This window comes from Hippocampus comes, unplaced genomic scaffold (assembly GCF_001891065.2).
Source record: "Hippocampus comes isolate QL1 unplaced genomic scaffold, H_comes_QL1_v1.1 scaffold128, whole genome shotgun sequence".
NCBI lineage: Eukaryota > Metazoa > Chordata > Actinopteri > Syngnathiformes > Syngnathidae > Hippocampus > Hippocampus comes.
Genome location: NW_017805852.1, coordinates 659,067 through 676,490, shown reverse-complemented (window position 1 = coordinate 676,490; position 17,424 = coordinate 659,067). Strand labels below are relative to the sequence as shown.

The 17,424-nt window shown below is 46.4% G+C and overlaps 1 protein-coding gene across 1 annotated transcript in view; it reads left to right on the top strand.

Annotated features, from left to right (window-relative positions):
• The window catches only part of wdfy3 (WD repeat and FYVE domain containing 3), a 33,263-nt gene extending 16,500 nt beyond the window's left edge, over positions 1 to 16,763 (top strand). Inside the window, exons 29-63 of the mRNA XM_019888472.1 lie at positions 1 to 217; positions 744 to 878; positions 999 to 1,178; positions 1,672 to 1,905; positions 2,056 to 2,155; positions 2,294 to 2,454; positions 2,572 to 2,801; positions 3,608 to 3,864; positions 4,600 to 4,763; positions 4,842 to 4,919; positions 5,289 to 5,519; positions 6,095 to 6,263; positions 6,462 to 6,631; positions 7,159 to 7,307; positions 7,809 to 7,929; positions 8,029 to 8,114; positions 8,184 to 8,264; positions 8,554 to 8,608; positions 8,692 to 8,811; positions 8,895 to 9,012; positions 9,106 to 9,212; positions 9,284 to 9,437; positions 9,507 to 9,598; positions 9,722 to 9,934; positions 10,257 to 10,398; positions 10,468 to 10,622; positions 10,809 to 10,967; positions 11,047 to 11,226; positions 11,443 to 11,625; positions 11,777 to 11,870; positions 11,968 to 12,111; positions 13,022 to 13,261; positions 13,432 to 13,543; positions 13,819 to 14,016; positions 14,370 to 16,763. Of these exons, the coding sequence (XP_019744031.1) occupies positions 1 to 217; positions 744 to 878; positions 999 to 1,178; positions 1,672 to 1,905; positions 2,056 to 2,155; positions 2,294 to 2,454; positions 2,572 to 2,801; positions 3,608 to 3,864; positions 4,600 to 4,763; positions 4,842 to 4,919; positions 5,289 to 5,519; positions 6,095 to 6,263; positions 6,462 to 6,631; positions 7,159 to 7,307; positions 7,809 to 7,929; positions 8,029 to 8,114; positions 8,184 to 8,264; positions 8,554 to 8,608; positions 8,692 to 8,811; positions 8,895 to 9,012; positions 9,106 to 9,212; positions 9,284 to 9,437; positions 9,507 to 9,598; positions 9,722 to 9,934; positions 10,257 to 10,398; positions 10,468 to 10,622; positions 10,809 to 10,967; positions 11,047 to 11,226; positions 11,443 to 11,625; positions 11,777 to 11,870; positions 11,968 to 12,111; positions 13,022 to 13,261; positions 13,432 to 13,543; positions 13,819 to 14,016; positions 14,370 to 14,493 (5,353 nt within the window). The 3' untranslated portion in view covers positions 14,494 to 16,763. The remainder of the gene's footprint in view (positions 218 to 743; positions 879 to 998; positions 1,179 to 1,671; positions 1,906 to 2,055; positions 2,156 to 2,293; positions 2,455 to 2,571; positions 2,802 to 3,607; positions 3,865 to 4,599; positions 4,764 to 4,841; positions 4,920 to 5,288; positions 5,520 to 6,094; positions 6,264 to 6,461; positions 6,632 to 7,158; positions 7,308 to 7,808; positions 7,930 to 8,028; positions 8,115 to 8,183; positions 8,265 to 8,553; positions 8,609 to 8,691; positions 8,812 to 8,894; positions 9,013 to 9,105; positions 9,213 to 9,283; positions 9,438 to 9,506; positions 9,599 to 9,721; positions 9,935 to 10,256; positions 10,399 to 10,467; positions 10,623 to 10,808; positions 10,968 to 11,046; positions 11,227 to 11,442; positions 11,626 to 11,776; positions 11,871 to 11,967; positions 12,112 to 13,021; positions 13,262 to 13,431; positions 13,544 to 13,818; positions 14,017 to 14,369) is intronic.
• Positions 16,764 to 17,424: the final 661 nt, after the last annotated feature.

Below are 17,424 nucleotides of genomic sequence, written 5' to 3'. Positions count from 1 at the left end.
CCCCTCGGCGGCGTTTCCAGGCTTCAACGTGGGTCGCAGCGCCGGCGGCCGCTCCACCGTGCGGGAGATCAACCGCGACGCGTGCCACTTCCCGGGCTTCCCGGTGCTGCAGACGCTGCTGCCCAAGCACACCAACGTACCCGAGCTCTACTTCCTGCTGATGGCGCTCTTCCTGCAGCAGCCCGTCACCGAGCTGCCGGACAGCCTGCAGGTACATGTCAGTACCACAAATCCTCTTTTCTACTATTTTATTATGACGCGGGATGTCCAGAGTGGAACACGAACTAAAGCCAGAAAAAAAGCGAAAGCACAAATCGCTTTCAAATAGAGCCAAACTGTCCATCCATCCATTTTCTTCAGCGCTTATCTTGAACAGGGTCACGGGGAGTCGCTGGAGCTTATCCCTGCTGACTTCAGGCAGAAGGCAGACTACACCCTGAACCGGTCGCCACTCAGTCGCTGGGCAGATACAGAGACAAACGACCATTCGCACCGTAGCTGGGCGGGACCCGTGCAATTTAAAATGATTATTTTCATTATTATTTTGATTATAGTCCTCTTCTCGTGTATTTTTGGAACAAACACAATATCAGGTCTGTTCTTTTTCATCCAGCGCAAGCCCAGCCCTGCAAAAAAATTCCCCTGGCCGTTCGGCTTTGGAGGTTCCGCGACATAGTCATGAATGAGATGAATTACCCTCGTGAATATTCATGTTAAATATTGCGCGCGGCTTTGTGCCCCAGTTTGACCTGGATTCCATGTGGACGTTCATCTTCGGCGTGCCGGCGTCCAGCGCCACCGTGGTGGGCTCCATCCACAGCGTCTGCACCGAGGCCGCTTTCCTGCTGCTCGCCATGCTGCGCAGCATGCTCAACCTGGTGAGACCAAAGTACACACAAATACATTAGGTGGCCACATTAAAAAAAAAGGGGGGGTGGGGCAAAAATCTGGGAAAAAAAAAAAGCTGATTAAATGGTTCCGAAATTCATTTGCGGCAGCCGTGGCAGTCAGAGGAGGAGGGCTCGTGGCTCCGAGAGTACCCGGTGACGCTGATGCAGTTCTTCCGCTACCTGTACCACAACGTCCCCGACTTGGCCCCCATGTGGCACAGTCCCGACTTTCTGTGCGCCCTGGCCGCCGCCGTCTTCCCCTTCAACATGAGGCCGTACTCCGAGATGGTAATGTTGACTTTGAAGCACGCGGCAACATGGCACGCAGCGCCTCGCTACTCTTGATGATGAACTCTGTGTGTTGCACACACGTAGGGGGCGGGGGGGGGGTGCTGTTTGTCTTCCCATCATGGTTACAATAGAAGCATATATTATATGCTTCCGTTCAATTAGTTTCAAGATCGGATTTGTTAGGTGTTTTTATGCTTTGTTTTAGTTTCATTTTTATTCGTTTTAGTATTTATTTATTTGCATAATTTGTGGGGTATTTGTGTGAGATGAAAATAGGTCACTACATATTGAACGTAATAATAAAGTCAACGACAATTATCCAACCGTGGTTCTCATGACTCGGTTGAGTCACTTTGTGCGTGTTCCCGGCACGTCTTAATCATTCGTTCCTTCATTTTCCGAGCCGCTTAAGTCAATGCTAATACAGCGAAGCTACGCACAAGCAGGCGCAGTGGTAATAAAGATGCGGACTCGCGCGGCCGTTTTCCAGGTGAGCGACTTGGACGACGAGGCGGGCTCGCCCATCGAGGAGCTGAAGGCCTTCGGCTCGGACTCGGGCATGAACCGCAGCCAGTCCGAGTACTGCAACGTTGGCTCCAAGACGTCGCTCACCAACCACCCGGCCAAGAAGTACGTCTTTGACTTCATGAGGGCGCTCATCATGGACAACATGTGCGTCACGCCCGCCACCAAGCAGACGCCCGTCATCGACCTGCTGCTCGAGGTGGGCCGCCTGCGCAAATGTTCACTATTTTATTTTATTTTTTTCTCCATAATATCTCTTCCACTTTTCATTGCACTTTCAAGTTCTGGATGGTTGACATTGACTGCGTTTTCCTTCTCTTAAGTTCCCTGATTATTTTGTGATCCGAAGGCATCTCCGGAACGTTCCACCAGAACTCAGCAGAAGGAGTTCCAGTCCAACATCCTGGATGGCGTCATGGAGCACCTGCTGGCCGCTGATGTTTTGCTGGGTGAGATGCAGTCGGCACGCTAATCGACGTGCAAAGAAATGGTCTTCCTTGACCCCCCGCAGGGTTGACTTTGGCCACGAGTATCCCCCGCTTTGCCCCAAAAGACAACAAGTTGTGACCGGAGTCCCTTTGTCACAGGCGAGGATTCGTCCCTCCCCCTGAGCAGCGGCGGCAGCTACCAGATCCTGGTGCACAACGTCTTCTACTTCTGCCAGCGCGTGGTGGACAAGCTGTGGCAGGGCATGTTCAACAAAGACTCCAAGCTGGTGGTGGACTTCATCGTGCAGCTCATCGGACAGGTGCGCGCAACACAAGAAAAACGATATTTTCACCCAAGTTGTGCACATGGTTGACCAATTTAGTTCTTACTAAATTTCATCTTCTAAAATTCTGCAAATGTTGTTTTTATTCCTCAGTCCAAGAGGCGATCTCAGGGTCTGTCCCTGGACGCGGTATACCACTGCCTAAACCGCACGGTGCTCTACCAGCTGTGCCGGCCGCACAAGACGGTGGCGCAGCAGGTGGCGCTGTTGGACGCCTTGCGGGTTCTCACCGTCAACCGCAACCTGGTGCTCGGCCCCGGCAACCACGACCAGGACTTTGTGGCCTGCCTGGCGCACTGCTTCATCTGCCTGCACGCCGGCAGGTAAGGCTGATGTGAGAAGGCCGCGGCAGATTGCTGACACGTTTGGGGCACAGTCTGTGCTTCACTTAAAATTCCTGAATTTTCCGCAAGGTAGCTGTTGGCTTATCACAGCTTCCTCATTCTTGTCATACAACATAGAAATACTGCTGAAGAGCTATAGTTACCAAATTAAAAAAAAATATTCGCATTCTCATTGGTCATTGGTGCTTGAAGAATTCTGTGCTATAAACCGGTACAAGCGACCTGGTTGGTGTCACGGCCGCCATTTTTTATTTTATTATTATTATTTTTTTGATTGGTCTTTGGACCACGAATGATGGCGCTTGCACAACTGGGCTGGGCAACAACTGACTTTTATTATATGTCAAGTATTTCTTGGTCTTTCGGGGCTTGACACATTTTGCCTAGCAACAAGCTACCTAATGGGCATGAGTAACTCGTAAATAATATTTTATTGGTCAGTGGGGCATGAATGATGGTGCTCAACTAATTCTGCCTAGCAACAAATGACATATTGGCTGAGAGTCTGCCAAATGTATTTGCTTATTTTATACCAATTTATTGGTTTTGGGAGACAACTGACCTTGTGAGCGTGTCTGGTAACTGTCCTTTATGGTGTATTTTATACCAAAATGATACAAATTATTTGTTTAAAAAAAATAGAAAGTAAATTAAAAAAAGGAATTTGAGTGATTTAGTGTAATTTTGTAAATATTGCTGTAAAAATAAAATCAGTGTTCAATCCTACGTCGTATAGTTGGACATTCCCGGTTCTAAAGTGTGTGTGTGCGTGTGCGTGTGTGCAGCAGCGTGGAGGGCTTTGGCCTGGAGGCGGAAGCCCGTATGACCACGTGGCATGTCATGATGTCACCTGAAAATGGGCGGCAGCTTTGGCTGAAGGCGGTGAACCGCGTGTGGACGGAGCTGATGCACAGCAAGCGTCAGATGCTGGAGGACATCTTCAAGGTGTCGCTGCCCTGCAACGACCGCGGCCATGTGGACATCGCCACGGCCCGGCCCGCCCTGGAGGAGCCCGCGCTCAAGAGCTGGCAGAACCACCTGGGTGAGGAACAATTTCTTATTTTGGAAGACAGTGGTTTTCAACTCTGGGACCCGTGTTTTCCGGTTGTCGCCACCTGTCGTGTCGTGTATAAATTGGTAGTTCAGTAGCCAATGTAAATTTTAACTCAGGGCACCACCCAATTAAAAAAAAACAAAAAAAAAAACTCAATACTTTTGAATCAGTTGATATTTCAACACACAAAAGGCGTCATCAGGTTCTTTGTACCAAATGGAAAAAAATGAAGTGAGTGAAATGTTTTGGAAAACCGAATCAACACAGCTACTGAAATTGAGGAGGTGAAAAAAAAAATACCCAATTTTAACTCAGGGCACCACCCAATTAAAAAAAAAACAAAAAAAAAAACTCAGTTCTTTTGAATCAGTTGATATTTCAACACACAAAAGACAACATCAGGTTCTTTGTACCAAATGGAAAAAAATTAAGTGAGTGAAATGTTTTGGAAAACCGAATCAACACAGCTGCTGAAATTGAGGAGGTGAAAAAAAAATAGCTCTAAAGCTAAATGTAACCGTATCGCAATATAGTGGGGGAGCGAACAATGAACCTCGATATGGCCAAGGAAAAGAAAGCAAAAGGTTATGACACGAAATGAAACAAAAATTGAAAACACATGTTTCTTTCTGAAATAAAATGAAAATGATAACGTCGAGCGGGGTTTCACTTTAACCGCCCAGCCCCTACTCAGTCATAGGACCTAAGTGTCGTTGTTTTCAGTCCACGAGAAGAAGTGCATCAGCCGCGGCGAGGCGGCCGCGCCGGCCGTGGCCACCCAGTCCAAATTGTCGCGGGTCAGCAGCGGTTTCGGCCTGTCCAAGCTGACGGGCGTGCGCCGCCACAAGAAGGAGAACAACCTGAACAAGAACAGCCCCTCGGCACAGGCCAGTGCAAGTCCAAATCCGAATCCAGCCTCCAAAGTCTGAAATGTCACCGGGCGTTGTTTTGTCTTCACACCACAGGAAGCTTTCCAATGGATGTTCACGCACATCGCCGTGGTGAGAGACCTGGTGGCCATGCAGTACAAAGAGCACCAAGAGGTATCTACTCCTACTTGAACAACTTTTATTAGCACAACAAGTGCACGAAAATACACAAAGGATCGCGGAATACCCCAAAATTCTTGAAAATATGCTCGTCGCCCTCCTTTGGGTCACTTATTGCTAGGCAGAGTTCGTTGAGGTCCACCCAACAACAAAACTGACACATATCCGTCACCGCTAGGTCACTTGTTGCTAGGCAGAATCACCATCCTTTGTGCCCCAAAATTGGAAGATACTCGTCACATCCTCCAGGCCTTTTCTTGCTTGGCAGAATTTGTCCAAAATGGCCTTTTTAACAACAGGCATGTTGCCAGGCAGAATGTGTGATTCGCTAATCTGGAGTGTTTGCGTCTTGTCGTCTCCCAGCGGCAGCAGAACGCGCTCAAGTACGTCACGGAGGAGTGGGCGTCCATTGAGTACGAGCTTCTTCGCGAGCGAGGCCTGTGGGGGCCGCCCATCGGCTCACACCTGGACAAGTTCATGTTGGAGATGACCGAGGGGCCGTGCCGCATGCGCAAGAAGATGGTGCGCAATGACATGTTCTACATCCACTACCCTTACATCCCCGAGACGGAAAACAACACCAACTCGGCACAGGTGCGCCTTTTATGGCTTTCTTCTCACTGTCAAGTAACTTGTCGCTAGCGTTACCATTTGTGCGTCCCTCGATTGCCCCTTCTGGCTAGGAAACACTTTGATAGACCCAAAATCCTTTTCATAATTGGCATAGTGTATACCAGTCATCGCTTTGTAGCGTTACCATTTGTGCGTCCCTCAATTGCCCCTTCTGGCTAGGAAACACTTTGATAGACCCAAAATTGTTTTCATAAATGACATAGTGTATACCACTCATCGCTTTGTTTTTTTAATTTTACTTTAAAGACCTCTAAAACAATCATTACAGCTATGCCCAGCTAGTCACTTGTTGCTAGGCACCATTGTTGGCACCCCCAAAGAACACAAACATTCCAATCATGCCCACTAATCCACATGCTGCGAGGCAACATTTGTTGAGCCCCAATCGCAGACCAAAAACAAATATTTGAGCCACACCAGCAGCATTTATATCAAATATCAATATTTAAAAAACAAAATGGGATGTCATTATGAATCATAATTGTTTTTTGAAAAAATTTAAATTTAATTTTTTTCATTTCCTCCTTCCTGAGCAGAAGCCGGTTCGCTACCGTCGCGCCATCAGCGCCGACAGCAAAGAGTACTACATGCGCCTTTTGTCGGGCAACCCGGGGATGTACCAACACTCTGTGGAGCACAGCAGCGAGGGCGAGACCACCCGACACGAACCCGAGCATGGAGAGGACACCATTGCAAGGGTCAAAGGTCAGGCGCTTGGGACCGGAAATGAGCAAAAGGGCGACTGACCAGTCACCACTTTTTTCTTTTGGAATATTAGGACTTTTTTCCCTCAAAAATGCTATTTTTGTTGTTGTTGACGTTTTTCATGAGGGTTGCCATTTTTTCCTTCTAAATTGATCTTATTATCCCGTCTATTTTAAACAAAAGCGTTTATTATCTCAGGTCTGGTGAAAGCGCCGCTGAAACGCTCACGATCAACCGCGGACGGCGGCGACGAGGATGCTCAAGATCAGATCCAGGATCAGCCACCGGAGTTGGGCGGACCTGAGGAGGAGCAGCAGCAGCGGACTGACAATACCGCTCTGCTGCGACTGCTGGAGGAGGGGGAGAAGGTCAGCGTGACAGCAACAACAAGAAAGGATTCTTGATATATTATGCCTGTTTCATAAAAGAAAAAAACATATTATTTTCTTATTTTATCTTAACATGGCTACGAACTTAGTTCAGAAATTATTCTCGATATTCCACGGCTTTTCTTCTACAAGATAAAATTTGGTTCTTGGTATGTTCTGCCTTTTTCTAGGAAAAAAAAAAAGGAGGGGGAGAAGGTCAGCGTGACAGCAACAACAAAAAAGGATTCTTGATATATTATTCCCGTTTCATAAAAGAACAAAACATATTATTTTCTTATTTATTTTATTTTGTGCCAAACACGGCTACGAACTTAATTCAGAAATTATTCTTGATATTCCACGCCTTTTCTTCTACAAGCTAAAATTTTGTTCTTGGTATATTCTGCCTTTTTCTAGGGGAAAAAAAAATTACAATTTATTTTGGCTATATTGTGCCAATTTACTAGAATAAATTGTAATTTTATTGTTGTAGTTTTAATTTTGTGTGTTGTGTGTTGTGTGTTTAGATCCAGCACATGTACCGCTGTGCCCGGGTTCAGGGTCTGGACACCAGCGAGGGTTTGCTGCTCTTTGGAAAAGAACACTTCTACGTCATTGACGGCTACACTATGACCGTGTCCAGAGAGATCAGGGACATCGACACGCTGCCGCCCAAGTACTTCCGCACTTGACTACTTTTTCCCCCCCCAAACATCGAAGCATGTGGCGCACCACCTTGCCCCTACTCACACACTCAAAAAAAGCATGGCACAGTCCTTCCCCAAAAAAACGTGGGCACCCTTTCAGCATCCCAATAGATTTGGCGCCGCCTCCTCAAACAATCAATTTGATGCACCCCCCATTACACTTAACTGAGCTTTCAAAAATGTCCCGCAGTCTTCCCGAAATGGTGCTAGCCGCAAAAGCTTTTTAAACTCCCAGCGTGGGCACCCTTTCAGCATCCCAATAGATTTGGCGCAGCCTCCTCAAACTCCGCAGAGTTTGCATACTCTCTTCAGCATAACAATCAATTTGATGCACCCCCATTCCACTTAACTCAGCCTTCAAAAATGTCTCGTAGTCTTCCCGAAATGGTGTTAGCTGCAAAAGCTTTTTAAACTCCCAGTGCTGTTGGTGCACCCCTGTCTCTAATGCTGTGACTGTCATTCTGTGTTAGCTTGCATGAGGCCATCATCCCCAGGGGTGCGCGCCAGGGTCAGAGTCAGCTAAAGCGCACGTGCAGCATCTTTGCCTACGAGGACATCAAGGAGGTGCACAAGCGACGCTACCTGCTCCAGGTACGACTTGTTCTTTGGCTCTATGGGGTGCGCCATTTTTGTCAGGGTGTTGACGGGGGTGCGTGGCTTAAAAAAGGGTCTTGCGTTGTTGTGTGGCAGCCAATGGCGGTGGAGGTGTTCTCCGCTGATGGGAGGAACTACCTACTGGCTTTCCAGAAGGGGGTGCGAAACAAAGTCTATCAAAGGTACTGAACGCACCCTTAATTTTCCACTTTGACTGGACTCTGTATTAATGATAATACCGATCCCCATAGGTTCCTGGCAGTGGTGCCGTCGCTGGCCGACAGCTCTGAGTCAGTATCAGGACAGAGGCCAAACACCAGCGTGGAGCAAGGGTGCGTTTTATTTATGAGATGAAAGGGGGGGGAAAAATATCCAGCAAACTGTACTGCAGCTCACTAACAACTGAAATTATATTGTAATGAAGGTGTCACAAAACCACGGCTAATGTTGCAAATCATTAATGGTAACTGATGCTAATATCTAATGCTAAAACTGGCACATTCGTTTGCAAAAGAAATGCAAAATCCTGATCCGGTTGCTATTGCTCGCAACAGAAAAACTACCACTGTTGCTAATGCTAAAATCAGGCTAACCGTCTCGGTGTGTCTGCCATGTCATCAGGTCTGGTCTCCTCAGTACTTTGGTGGGTGAGAAGTCAGTGACTCAGCGTTGGGAGGTAAGAAGCCTCTGGTGTCTCGTGTCAGACCCTCCATCCTCGGTCCTGTCCCAGCCTGACTTGTTTGGTTTTTTTTTTTCCAGCGAGGGGAGATCAGTAACTTCCAGTACCTGATGCACCTCAACACGCTGGCGGGACGCTCCTACAACGACTTGATGCAGTACCCGGTCTTCCCCTGGATCCTGGCCGACTTTGACTCCGAGGTGTGCTATGCGGCGGTGCAGCCGGGCATCTGTCTCGAAGCCTGTCGTGCTGACTTCGGTTTTATGTTTGTTATGTGACAAAGGAGCTGGACTTGAACAACCCCAAGACCTTCCGCAATCTCGCCAAGCCCATGGGGGCACAGACGGACGACAGGCTGACGCAGTACAAGAAACGCTACAAGGACTGGGAGGACCCCAATGGTAACGAGTGACAAGTACACCAACCATTGACTGGATGAACACCGAGCGAATGAGCGACACATACACCGTCCAATGACTTTTTTCCCCATGCAGGCGAAACCCCCGCTTATCACTATGGCACACATTATTCGTCCGCCATGATCGTGGCCTCCTACCTGGTGCGCATGGAGCCTTTCACGCAGATTTTCCTTCGACTACAGGTGAGGAAATCCTTATTTGGATCAGCCGAAGGTAACACTGCTAAGCTAACACAAAGGGCCCCACACCCCAGGGAGGCCATTTTGACCTGGCCGACAGGATGTTCCACAGCGTGCGCGAGGCCTGGCTGTCCGCCGCCAAGCATAACATGGCCGACGTCAAGGAGCTCATTCCCGAGTTCTTCTACCTGCCAGAATTTCTGCTCAACTCCAACAACTTTGATCTGGGTCAGTAGCGGCTAACATGCTAACAAACAGCATCACTGATGCTAACGGCTATCTCTTTGACGCAAATAGGCGCCAAGCAGAATGGCACCAAGCTGGGTGACGTCATCCTGCCTCCGTGGGCCAAGGGCGACCCCCGGGAGTTCATCCGGGTGCACAGAGAGGTGCTCCATTAGCATATTTTCAATCTCACGCACCCTCACAGTTCAGGATGCCTGTTCTACGTCAAACATTTGTTTTTTTTCCCTGTGGTTATTCTGTGTTCATTCTCGCATCTTTTTGTACAGGCGCTGGAATGCGAGTATGTGTCGGCGCACCTCCACGAGTGGATTGACCTGATCTTTGGTTACAAGCAGCAAGGTCCTCCTGCCGTGGAGGCCGTCAACGTTTTCCACCATCTCTTCTACGAGGGCCAAGTTGACATCTACAACATCAACGACCCTCTCAAGGAGACCGCCACCATCGGCTTCATCAACAACTTTGGGCAGATCCCAAAGCAGGTGCTAATGCTAATGCTAACACCTCATTACTCAACTCAACTGCATTTCTCGAGCACTTTAAAACAACCACAGCTGTATACGAAGTGCTGTACATGGCGCTAATGCTAACAGCCTAAGAAACATTATTGTAGCTAATGATAATGCTAAGGCTATTGCCGGTTGATGCTAATGGCGCAAAATGCCGCTGCCGCTCCTGCCACAAAATAAATGCTATTTTAGCGAATGAGAGTGCCACAGCAACTGTATGGTGGCTAATGCTAACCTCCAAACACTGCCGCTGTGGCCAATGTTTATGTCACAAACGCGTGTATGTGTGCTGCAGCTCTTTAAGAAGCCCCACCCACCTAAACGGGTGCGCAGCAAAGCCAACGGCGACCCCATCAACATACCGCCGAGCTCCACCGGCGAGAAGATCTTCTTTTACCACCTAGACAACCTCAGACCCTCGCTGGCCCCCGTCAAAGGTACGCATATTCACGCGTACGATATAACAACACAAATATTCCAAATGTTACTGTTTGTTTTTGTTTCAGAGCTGAAGGAGCCGGTGGGTCAGATCGTGTGCACCGACAAAGGCATCCTGGCCGTGGAGCAGAACAAAGTGCTGACTCCGCCCACGTGGAACAAGACTTTCGCGTGGGGCTACGCCGACCTCAGCTGCCGCCTGGCCAACTACGAGTCCGATAAGGTCAGTGGCGGGTCTTTCTACATATAGTATCCATAAAGAAAGAATAAGTAGTAAAAATATATGTATGTCCCAGCTGAGCATGGGACACAATCTGAGCAGGCCTGGGCACTTTGCTCTGGAGATCCAAAAACTTATTTTTTAACATTTACATATGCGGCGCATGGTGTCCCCCCCCCCTCCCTCCAGGCGCTGGTGGTGTACGAGTGCTTGTCCGAGTGGGGTCAGATCTTGTGTGCCATCTGCCCCAACCCCAAACTGGTGATCACGGGCGGTACCAGCACGTCCATCTGCGTTTGGGAGACAGGCACGTCCAAAGAGCGAGCCAAGACGCTCACGCTCAAGCAGGTAAAACTTGGGATTTTCACAACGTGATGCCACGATACTACACCCCAATCCCCGCATTCCCTCCCGCGTGTCTTCGCAGGCGCTGCTTGGCCACACGGACGCCGTCACGTGTCTGACGGCTTCGTCCGCGTACCACATCGTGGTGAGCGGTTCTCGGGACAGAACCTGCATCGTGTGGGACCTCAACAAGCTTTCCTTCATCACGCAGCTACGAGGACACCGCGCTCCCGTCGCCGCGCTTTGCATCAACGAACTCACGGTGGGCGCAAAGACAAATACGAGGGAGACCATGATTTAAAGAAGCTTGGGCTTAATTGCTTAATTGCATCCCAAAACCACTACTGTGGCTAATGCTAAAATCCACAAACTGCCACTACGGCTAATGCATATTGCACGCTAACTGTTATGAAAGTTTGTATCACAAAATTGTGACGATTGCTGACATGCTAAAGCTAGCTCGTGTGTGCATGTGCAGGGTGACATTGTGTCGTGCGCGGGCACGTACATCCACGTGTGGAGCATCAATGGCAGCCCCATCGCTAGCGCCAACACCTTCACAGGACGCAGCCAGAACATCGCGTGCTGCTGCGTATCCGAGATGAACGAGTGGGACACGCACAACGTCATCGTCACGGGACACTCGGACGGTGTCGTCAGGGTAAATGCGTGCAAAAACAGAACGAAAAAAAAATGCCAGCTAACACCAGAAGCTAATTTGGAATTCCTCTTTCCTTATCGTATTTTCCACCTATGTTTGGGTAGTTCAAGGTGCCTCCGTAAACATGAGCGCTCTGTTGTTGTTGTTGTAGTTCTGGAGGATGGAGTTCCTCCAAGTGCCAGAGACACCCGCTCCCGAACCTGTCGAACCCGATGTTCCAGACTGCTGCGGAGACGACAAACTCGGTCAGTCTGGAAACAAACAAAGAAAAAAAAATAAAATAACTTTAAGTGTTCACCTTTTGTCAGGATGTATCATGTGATTTTCTCTCTGGTCCTTCAGAGGGCGGTGATGAGGACAGCAGCGAATCAGACGGAGAAGATGGAGGCGGAACAGCAAATAGTCTGAGCCAGGAACATAAAGCAGAACGCAACCCGTCTAGTCAGCCGGGCAGCCAACCAAGCAGCACCGTGCACAGACCTCGAGGTAACAGCCAGCAAAAAGCTCATCTCCTCTATTAGGGTAATTGTAACAGAGAAACAATTCTCCACTGTAAAAACTGTGATGCCACTGTGTCATATCATATCACCGTTTAGTGATACGTTTCTGTATAATTACAACATTGTATAGCTGTAAAGCATATGTAGCTGTTTTAAATATACAGCTGTTTTTATAATAACCCATTCCCTGAATATCAATCAAGGTCAGAAAATCCCACATACAGTCATGTAATGTGTCGTGTCTAACGTTCTAAGAATCACGTACTCTAACAATTTTGAGATTGTCACAGTCAACGTGAAGACTTCCATAATTTACTGACCAAACAACTGCTGCTCGATGAATAGACATTTGAAATGGTTGCAAAATATCAGTTTTGACATTTGACATGTATTGATTAGAGGACTTTTCAAGCTGCAGTGTGGGCCCTTTTATTTCAAAAATTCAAACTTGAGCCGTATTTTTTTTTTTTTTTTTGGGGGGGGGGGCACACCCCCACTTTCCCTATCCACAAATTGAGTAAAAACAACCCATGTTTAGGAAAGTTTTCATTTCCGAAAACAAACTTTTCCAAAGTGTTTACGTTGTGCACCCCTTTAGAGTTTCCTAGCACAATCCCACAGACACAAACAAAATAGAAAACAATGATCGAAACCTCTCTTTTGATTTCAATTTGTAGCAGTCTTTGCTAGTTTTAAGCGCATGCCTGCTTCACCACACCAACGGAATTGGCGCACCCCTTTCCCTGTCACCACAACCCACCTCTACCCACAAAAATTCAAACAAAGCTTATTTACTAGATCATATGTAACATTCAAACCCCCAGGGGTACTTGACAAACACGGTGCACACACGACAGTTGCATGAAACTAAGCATCAATATTTTTTTCCCCTCAAGGTCCATCCACACGAGGCGGTGCGTCATGGTCGATGGACAGCGGCTCGGACGACTCCCACCGCTGGTCCGACAGCCTGAGCATCGACGAGAAGGACGGCTTCGTGTTTGTCAATTACTCGGAAGGCCAACACAAGGGTGCGCACCCCCACCATGTAAACCCCCACGGTCTTAGTAGCACCAGCAATCAGCTGTTGAACCCGCCTGCTGTGGAGGCGCGTGCCTTCAACCAGCTCAGGGCAGGTAGGTGTTGTTATTGACTTTTCGGGTGTGCGTGCTAATCGCGAACACAATTTGTGCGTCGCTTGGATAGCTGTTATTTTATTTATTTTTAAGTTATCGGAATATCTTTCGCACCCCTCTTCAACAGTCAGTCAAAATTGCTAACCACGACCTTGCTAACGTGTCGACAGGCTACAGGTGGGAGCGACAGCTGGTCTTCCGCAGCAAACTCACCATGCACACGGCGTTTGACCGCAAGGACAACGCGCACCCCGCCGAGATCAGCGCACTCGCCATCTCCAAGTGAGTCGCAGTTTTGTCTCTGAGCTTTCATTCCATGTCCATGAGATCAGCTTCAAGTTCATGCACTAGTCTGCGCTTGACTTGACTAGTAGCAATTTTAGGATACTAGTAAGGCAACTCTGTGTTAGGCACTGGTAATGGAAATAACAGTACTGGTAAGACGCATTCGTTCTAGTGGTGCGCTGTTTTGTCTTAGTCATGAGGACAAAAAAGCCAAACTGGCGCATGAATGGTTTTGCATCTGCCACTCACCTTTTTCGTTCCTTCCTGACAAGGGACCACAGCAAGATACTGGTGGGCGACGGGCGCGGTCGCGTCTTCAGCTGGTCGGTGAGCGACCAGCCGGGGCGCTCGGCCGCTGACCACTGGGTGAAGGACGAGGTGGTGGACAGCTGCTCGGGGTGCGCCGTGCGATTCTCCCTCACCGAGAGACGCCATCACTGCCGCAATTGCGGACAGCTGTTTTGTCAGAAGTAAGTTTCACACAAAACTGGATGGAAAAGCCCCAAAATGAGAAATAATCTTTCTGAATGGATTTTCTTTTCCCTCATGAGTTGGCATATCCCCGCTCCCTCGTAGTCACCCTCAATTTTTGGGAATGCTTATTTTTTCGCAAACCCTGAGCCCTTGCGCACACCCCTGAAAATATGATTTGGAAATGAAGTCATATTTCCAAGGAGAAAATAACACTGAGAAAAAAGGAAGGAAGGAAGAAAAGCACCGTTAACATTTCTTTCTAACCCCATCTCACCCCGCACACACCCTCCAACATTTAAAAATAAAACTGCAAAGCTTTGTGACGCGTTTTGACCTCCCCCGTTTGCAGGTGCAGTCGCTTCCAGTCGGAGATCAAGCGGCTGAAGATCTCGTCCCCAGTGCGCGTGTGCCAGAACTGTTACTGCAACCTCCAGCACGAGCGCACGGCCGCCGGCGACGAGCACAAGAACTGAGCGCGCCCCCGACCCCCAATCACCATCCTCATCATCCTCCTCCTCAAGGTGTCTATAGTGTACATACATGTATCCACGGCCTTTTGAACAACAAAAAAAAAAAAAACAAGGTCAAATGTAACATAGCAGCGAGCAGGTGGACGTCAAAGAGATTTGAATGTCACTCATGAATAATAATGTCACTCGTTATGCAAAAATTGTGTCCACCATTTTTATTTTCTTTTTTTTTTTTTTTTTTTTCAAAAATTGTTGAGTTGCTGCTTCCTGAAAAGACTGGACGGACATGTTGGAGTCTCATATCTTATCTCTTGAAATAACTTTAATATTAATCATGTCTGGTCAGTCTTGAGTTAATGTACAGGATTTTCTACCAAAAGGGATTTTTTCTTCTTCGATGTGTGTTTGTTTTTTTTCTTGTTTGTTTTCTTTTATTTTTAATATAAAAATATAATTTGTTGACTGGGCCCATGGGCAGGATTCTCATTGCCATCATCATCATCATCATTGTCTTGTCATGGTTCAAAACAAACATGTTGTTTAGGTTGCAAACAGCAGGAATGTCCACACATTTAAACACGTCATTCATTAGGTTTTATCATTTTAATCTTTTTTTTTTTTTTTCGCGGGGGGTTGCATGCTTGGAACCTGGTTGCCGCCAACTGTGAGTGCCAAAAATCAATGAAAGATTCCATCCATCCATCCATTTTCAACAGCATTTATCCTGAAGAGGGTCGCAGGGCGGGCTTCACCCTAAACTGGTCGCCAGCCAGCCGTAGGGGAACATAGCGAGATGAACCACCATTCACATCCACATCCGCGCCGTCGCCAAGCGGGTGTGCGATCCCGCTGCACGCACACGAGTCAGGCCAGTGAACCACGACACTATCAGTGACTAGAATGACACAAAATGACAGTGAGAACAAAACATCCGTACCGTACAAGAATAAAGTATGAGCGAAAAAATTGATCAATTCCCCCCCCCCCCAAAAAAAAACAAAAGTTTGGATTTTAGCAGTTAGAAACTCAGATTGTTCTTTCGAAGATAAGATTAGAAAACCTTTATTCATCTCACAATGGAGAAATTCCCAATTATCTTTCTTCATCTTACAACGAATCATGTCACGAGTCTTTTTTTTTCTCAAAATGTCTTCTATTTGTATTCACATTTTTTTTCTTGAAAAATAACTCTTGGAAAAATTAAGCTTCTACGTTTGTTGAAAAATGTGGCTTTGATCTCATCATGACATGCCGATTTTGATCCAAGAAAAATAGAATTCATCTTGGAATGTTACAATTCTATTCTAGGCAAATTTTAATCTTGTAATATCACAACTTTTTTTCCTCTGAAAAATCTGACTGTAATCTCATACTATTCAAATGTTTTGGAAAAAAAATTCAAGGTGTCGCCAGATCACAGTGCACACTTGAGTCTCTTTTTAAATCGTGTTTCTCAGCACAAGAAGCAGATTGATGGTTTCACCCCATCCAACACAAGATGCGGTGGTCACCTCATAGTTTTGATTGGCAAGACCAAATGACCAGGTTCACGAACACGGTGGCGGTGGCCATTTTTGATGATGTCATAGCATTAGGCGTCCTTGTCAATCAGCAGTGTACAAAATCTTAGTTTTTTTTTTTTTTGTTGTTGACTTTTTTGTTTTTATATGAAATATTTGCGCAGTCCCTGATGACATTTCACTGTACAAAGTATTTATGCAATGACTGTTTTTTTTTTGTTTTTGTTTTTTTTAAAGAAAGATTGTTGCATGAACATGGCGGACTGACTTGGAGCGTCAGTACCACGACAACGAGACTTTCTTCTTCCTGTCCCCATTATTGTCGTCTGTTATTTTGTGTGTGTGTGTGTGTGTGTGTGTGTGTGTGTGTGTGTGTGTGTGTGTGTGTGTGTGTGTGTGTCACAGTTTTGCAAGGAAAAGACACTTTTTGGTGGGCTGGGCCCGACACTTGACACTCACAAGGACTTACCCCCTGGCCTGCTGGAAAACGGAAAAAAAAAAAAAGACGGTAGCGTGCGGCTTGTGGGGCTTCTGCTATTCGAACACTTTGCGAGTATCTGCTGTGCAATCCGTGCTACATGAATGTTTCTTCTTGTGTGTTTGTGTTCACACACCACAAATCATGTAAAAACAACAACAAAAAAGAACAAATCTTACTCCCTTGTCATCATGGAAACAAGATGTTACAATAATGCAATAGAGCTGATACTTATTCTTTAGCCTTTCAATAAATAATTGCTGTTTACCACCAAATGTCTCGTTCATTTACATTTTTCAACAAAAAGTCAAAATGTTCAAGAAAAAAAAATACGCATCACTTTTTAAGCAACGTAGTTTCAAAGAAAAAAAACGTTTATAAGACACACATTTTTCAAGAAAAAAGTAGAACATTTCAACATTTAAAAGTAAGATGATTTTTTTTCAACTCACACTTTTTTTGTTGATTTTTTGGTCACCCTTATTTTCAATGGACAAAAACATTTGAAGGAAAGTACTTTTCAGGAAAAAAAAATCTCAAGCCATTTTCAATAAGTAATTTTTTTTTCGGTAAAGAAAAAGTTTAATTTAAAATAGTACAGTTTCAAGAAAGTCCACCTTTCAAGAATAAGCACTATTTGTTCAAAGTCTCCTTTAAAATACTTTCAAAGGAACCCCAATATTTTAGGTTTTAAGTCATTTTCAAGTCGTTGCGTTTTTTGTTAAAATCAATATTTTCATAAGCGGTCACATGAACAAAAATTTTTTTTTTTTAGGAGAATAAAACAAGCTCCTCGTAATTCATCTACGTGTAGATAATTATTTATTCGGGTGATCGTCATATTGTTTAATCAAATAAATAATCAATAAGCACCAAACATTTCCGTTCATGAAGGGTTTTGATTTGGTTGCTAAGTGACGTCAAAAGCGTCTCGCG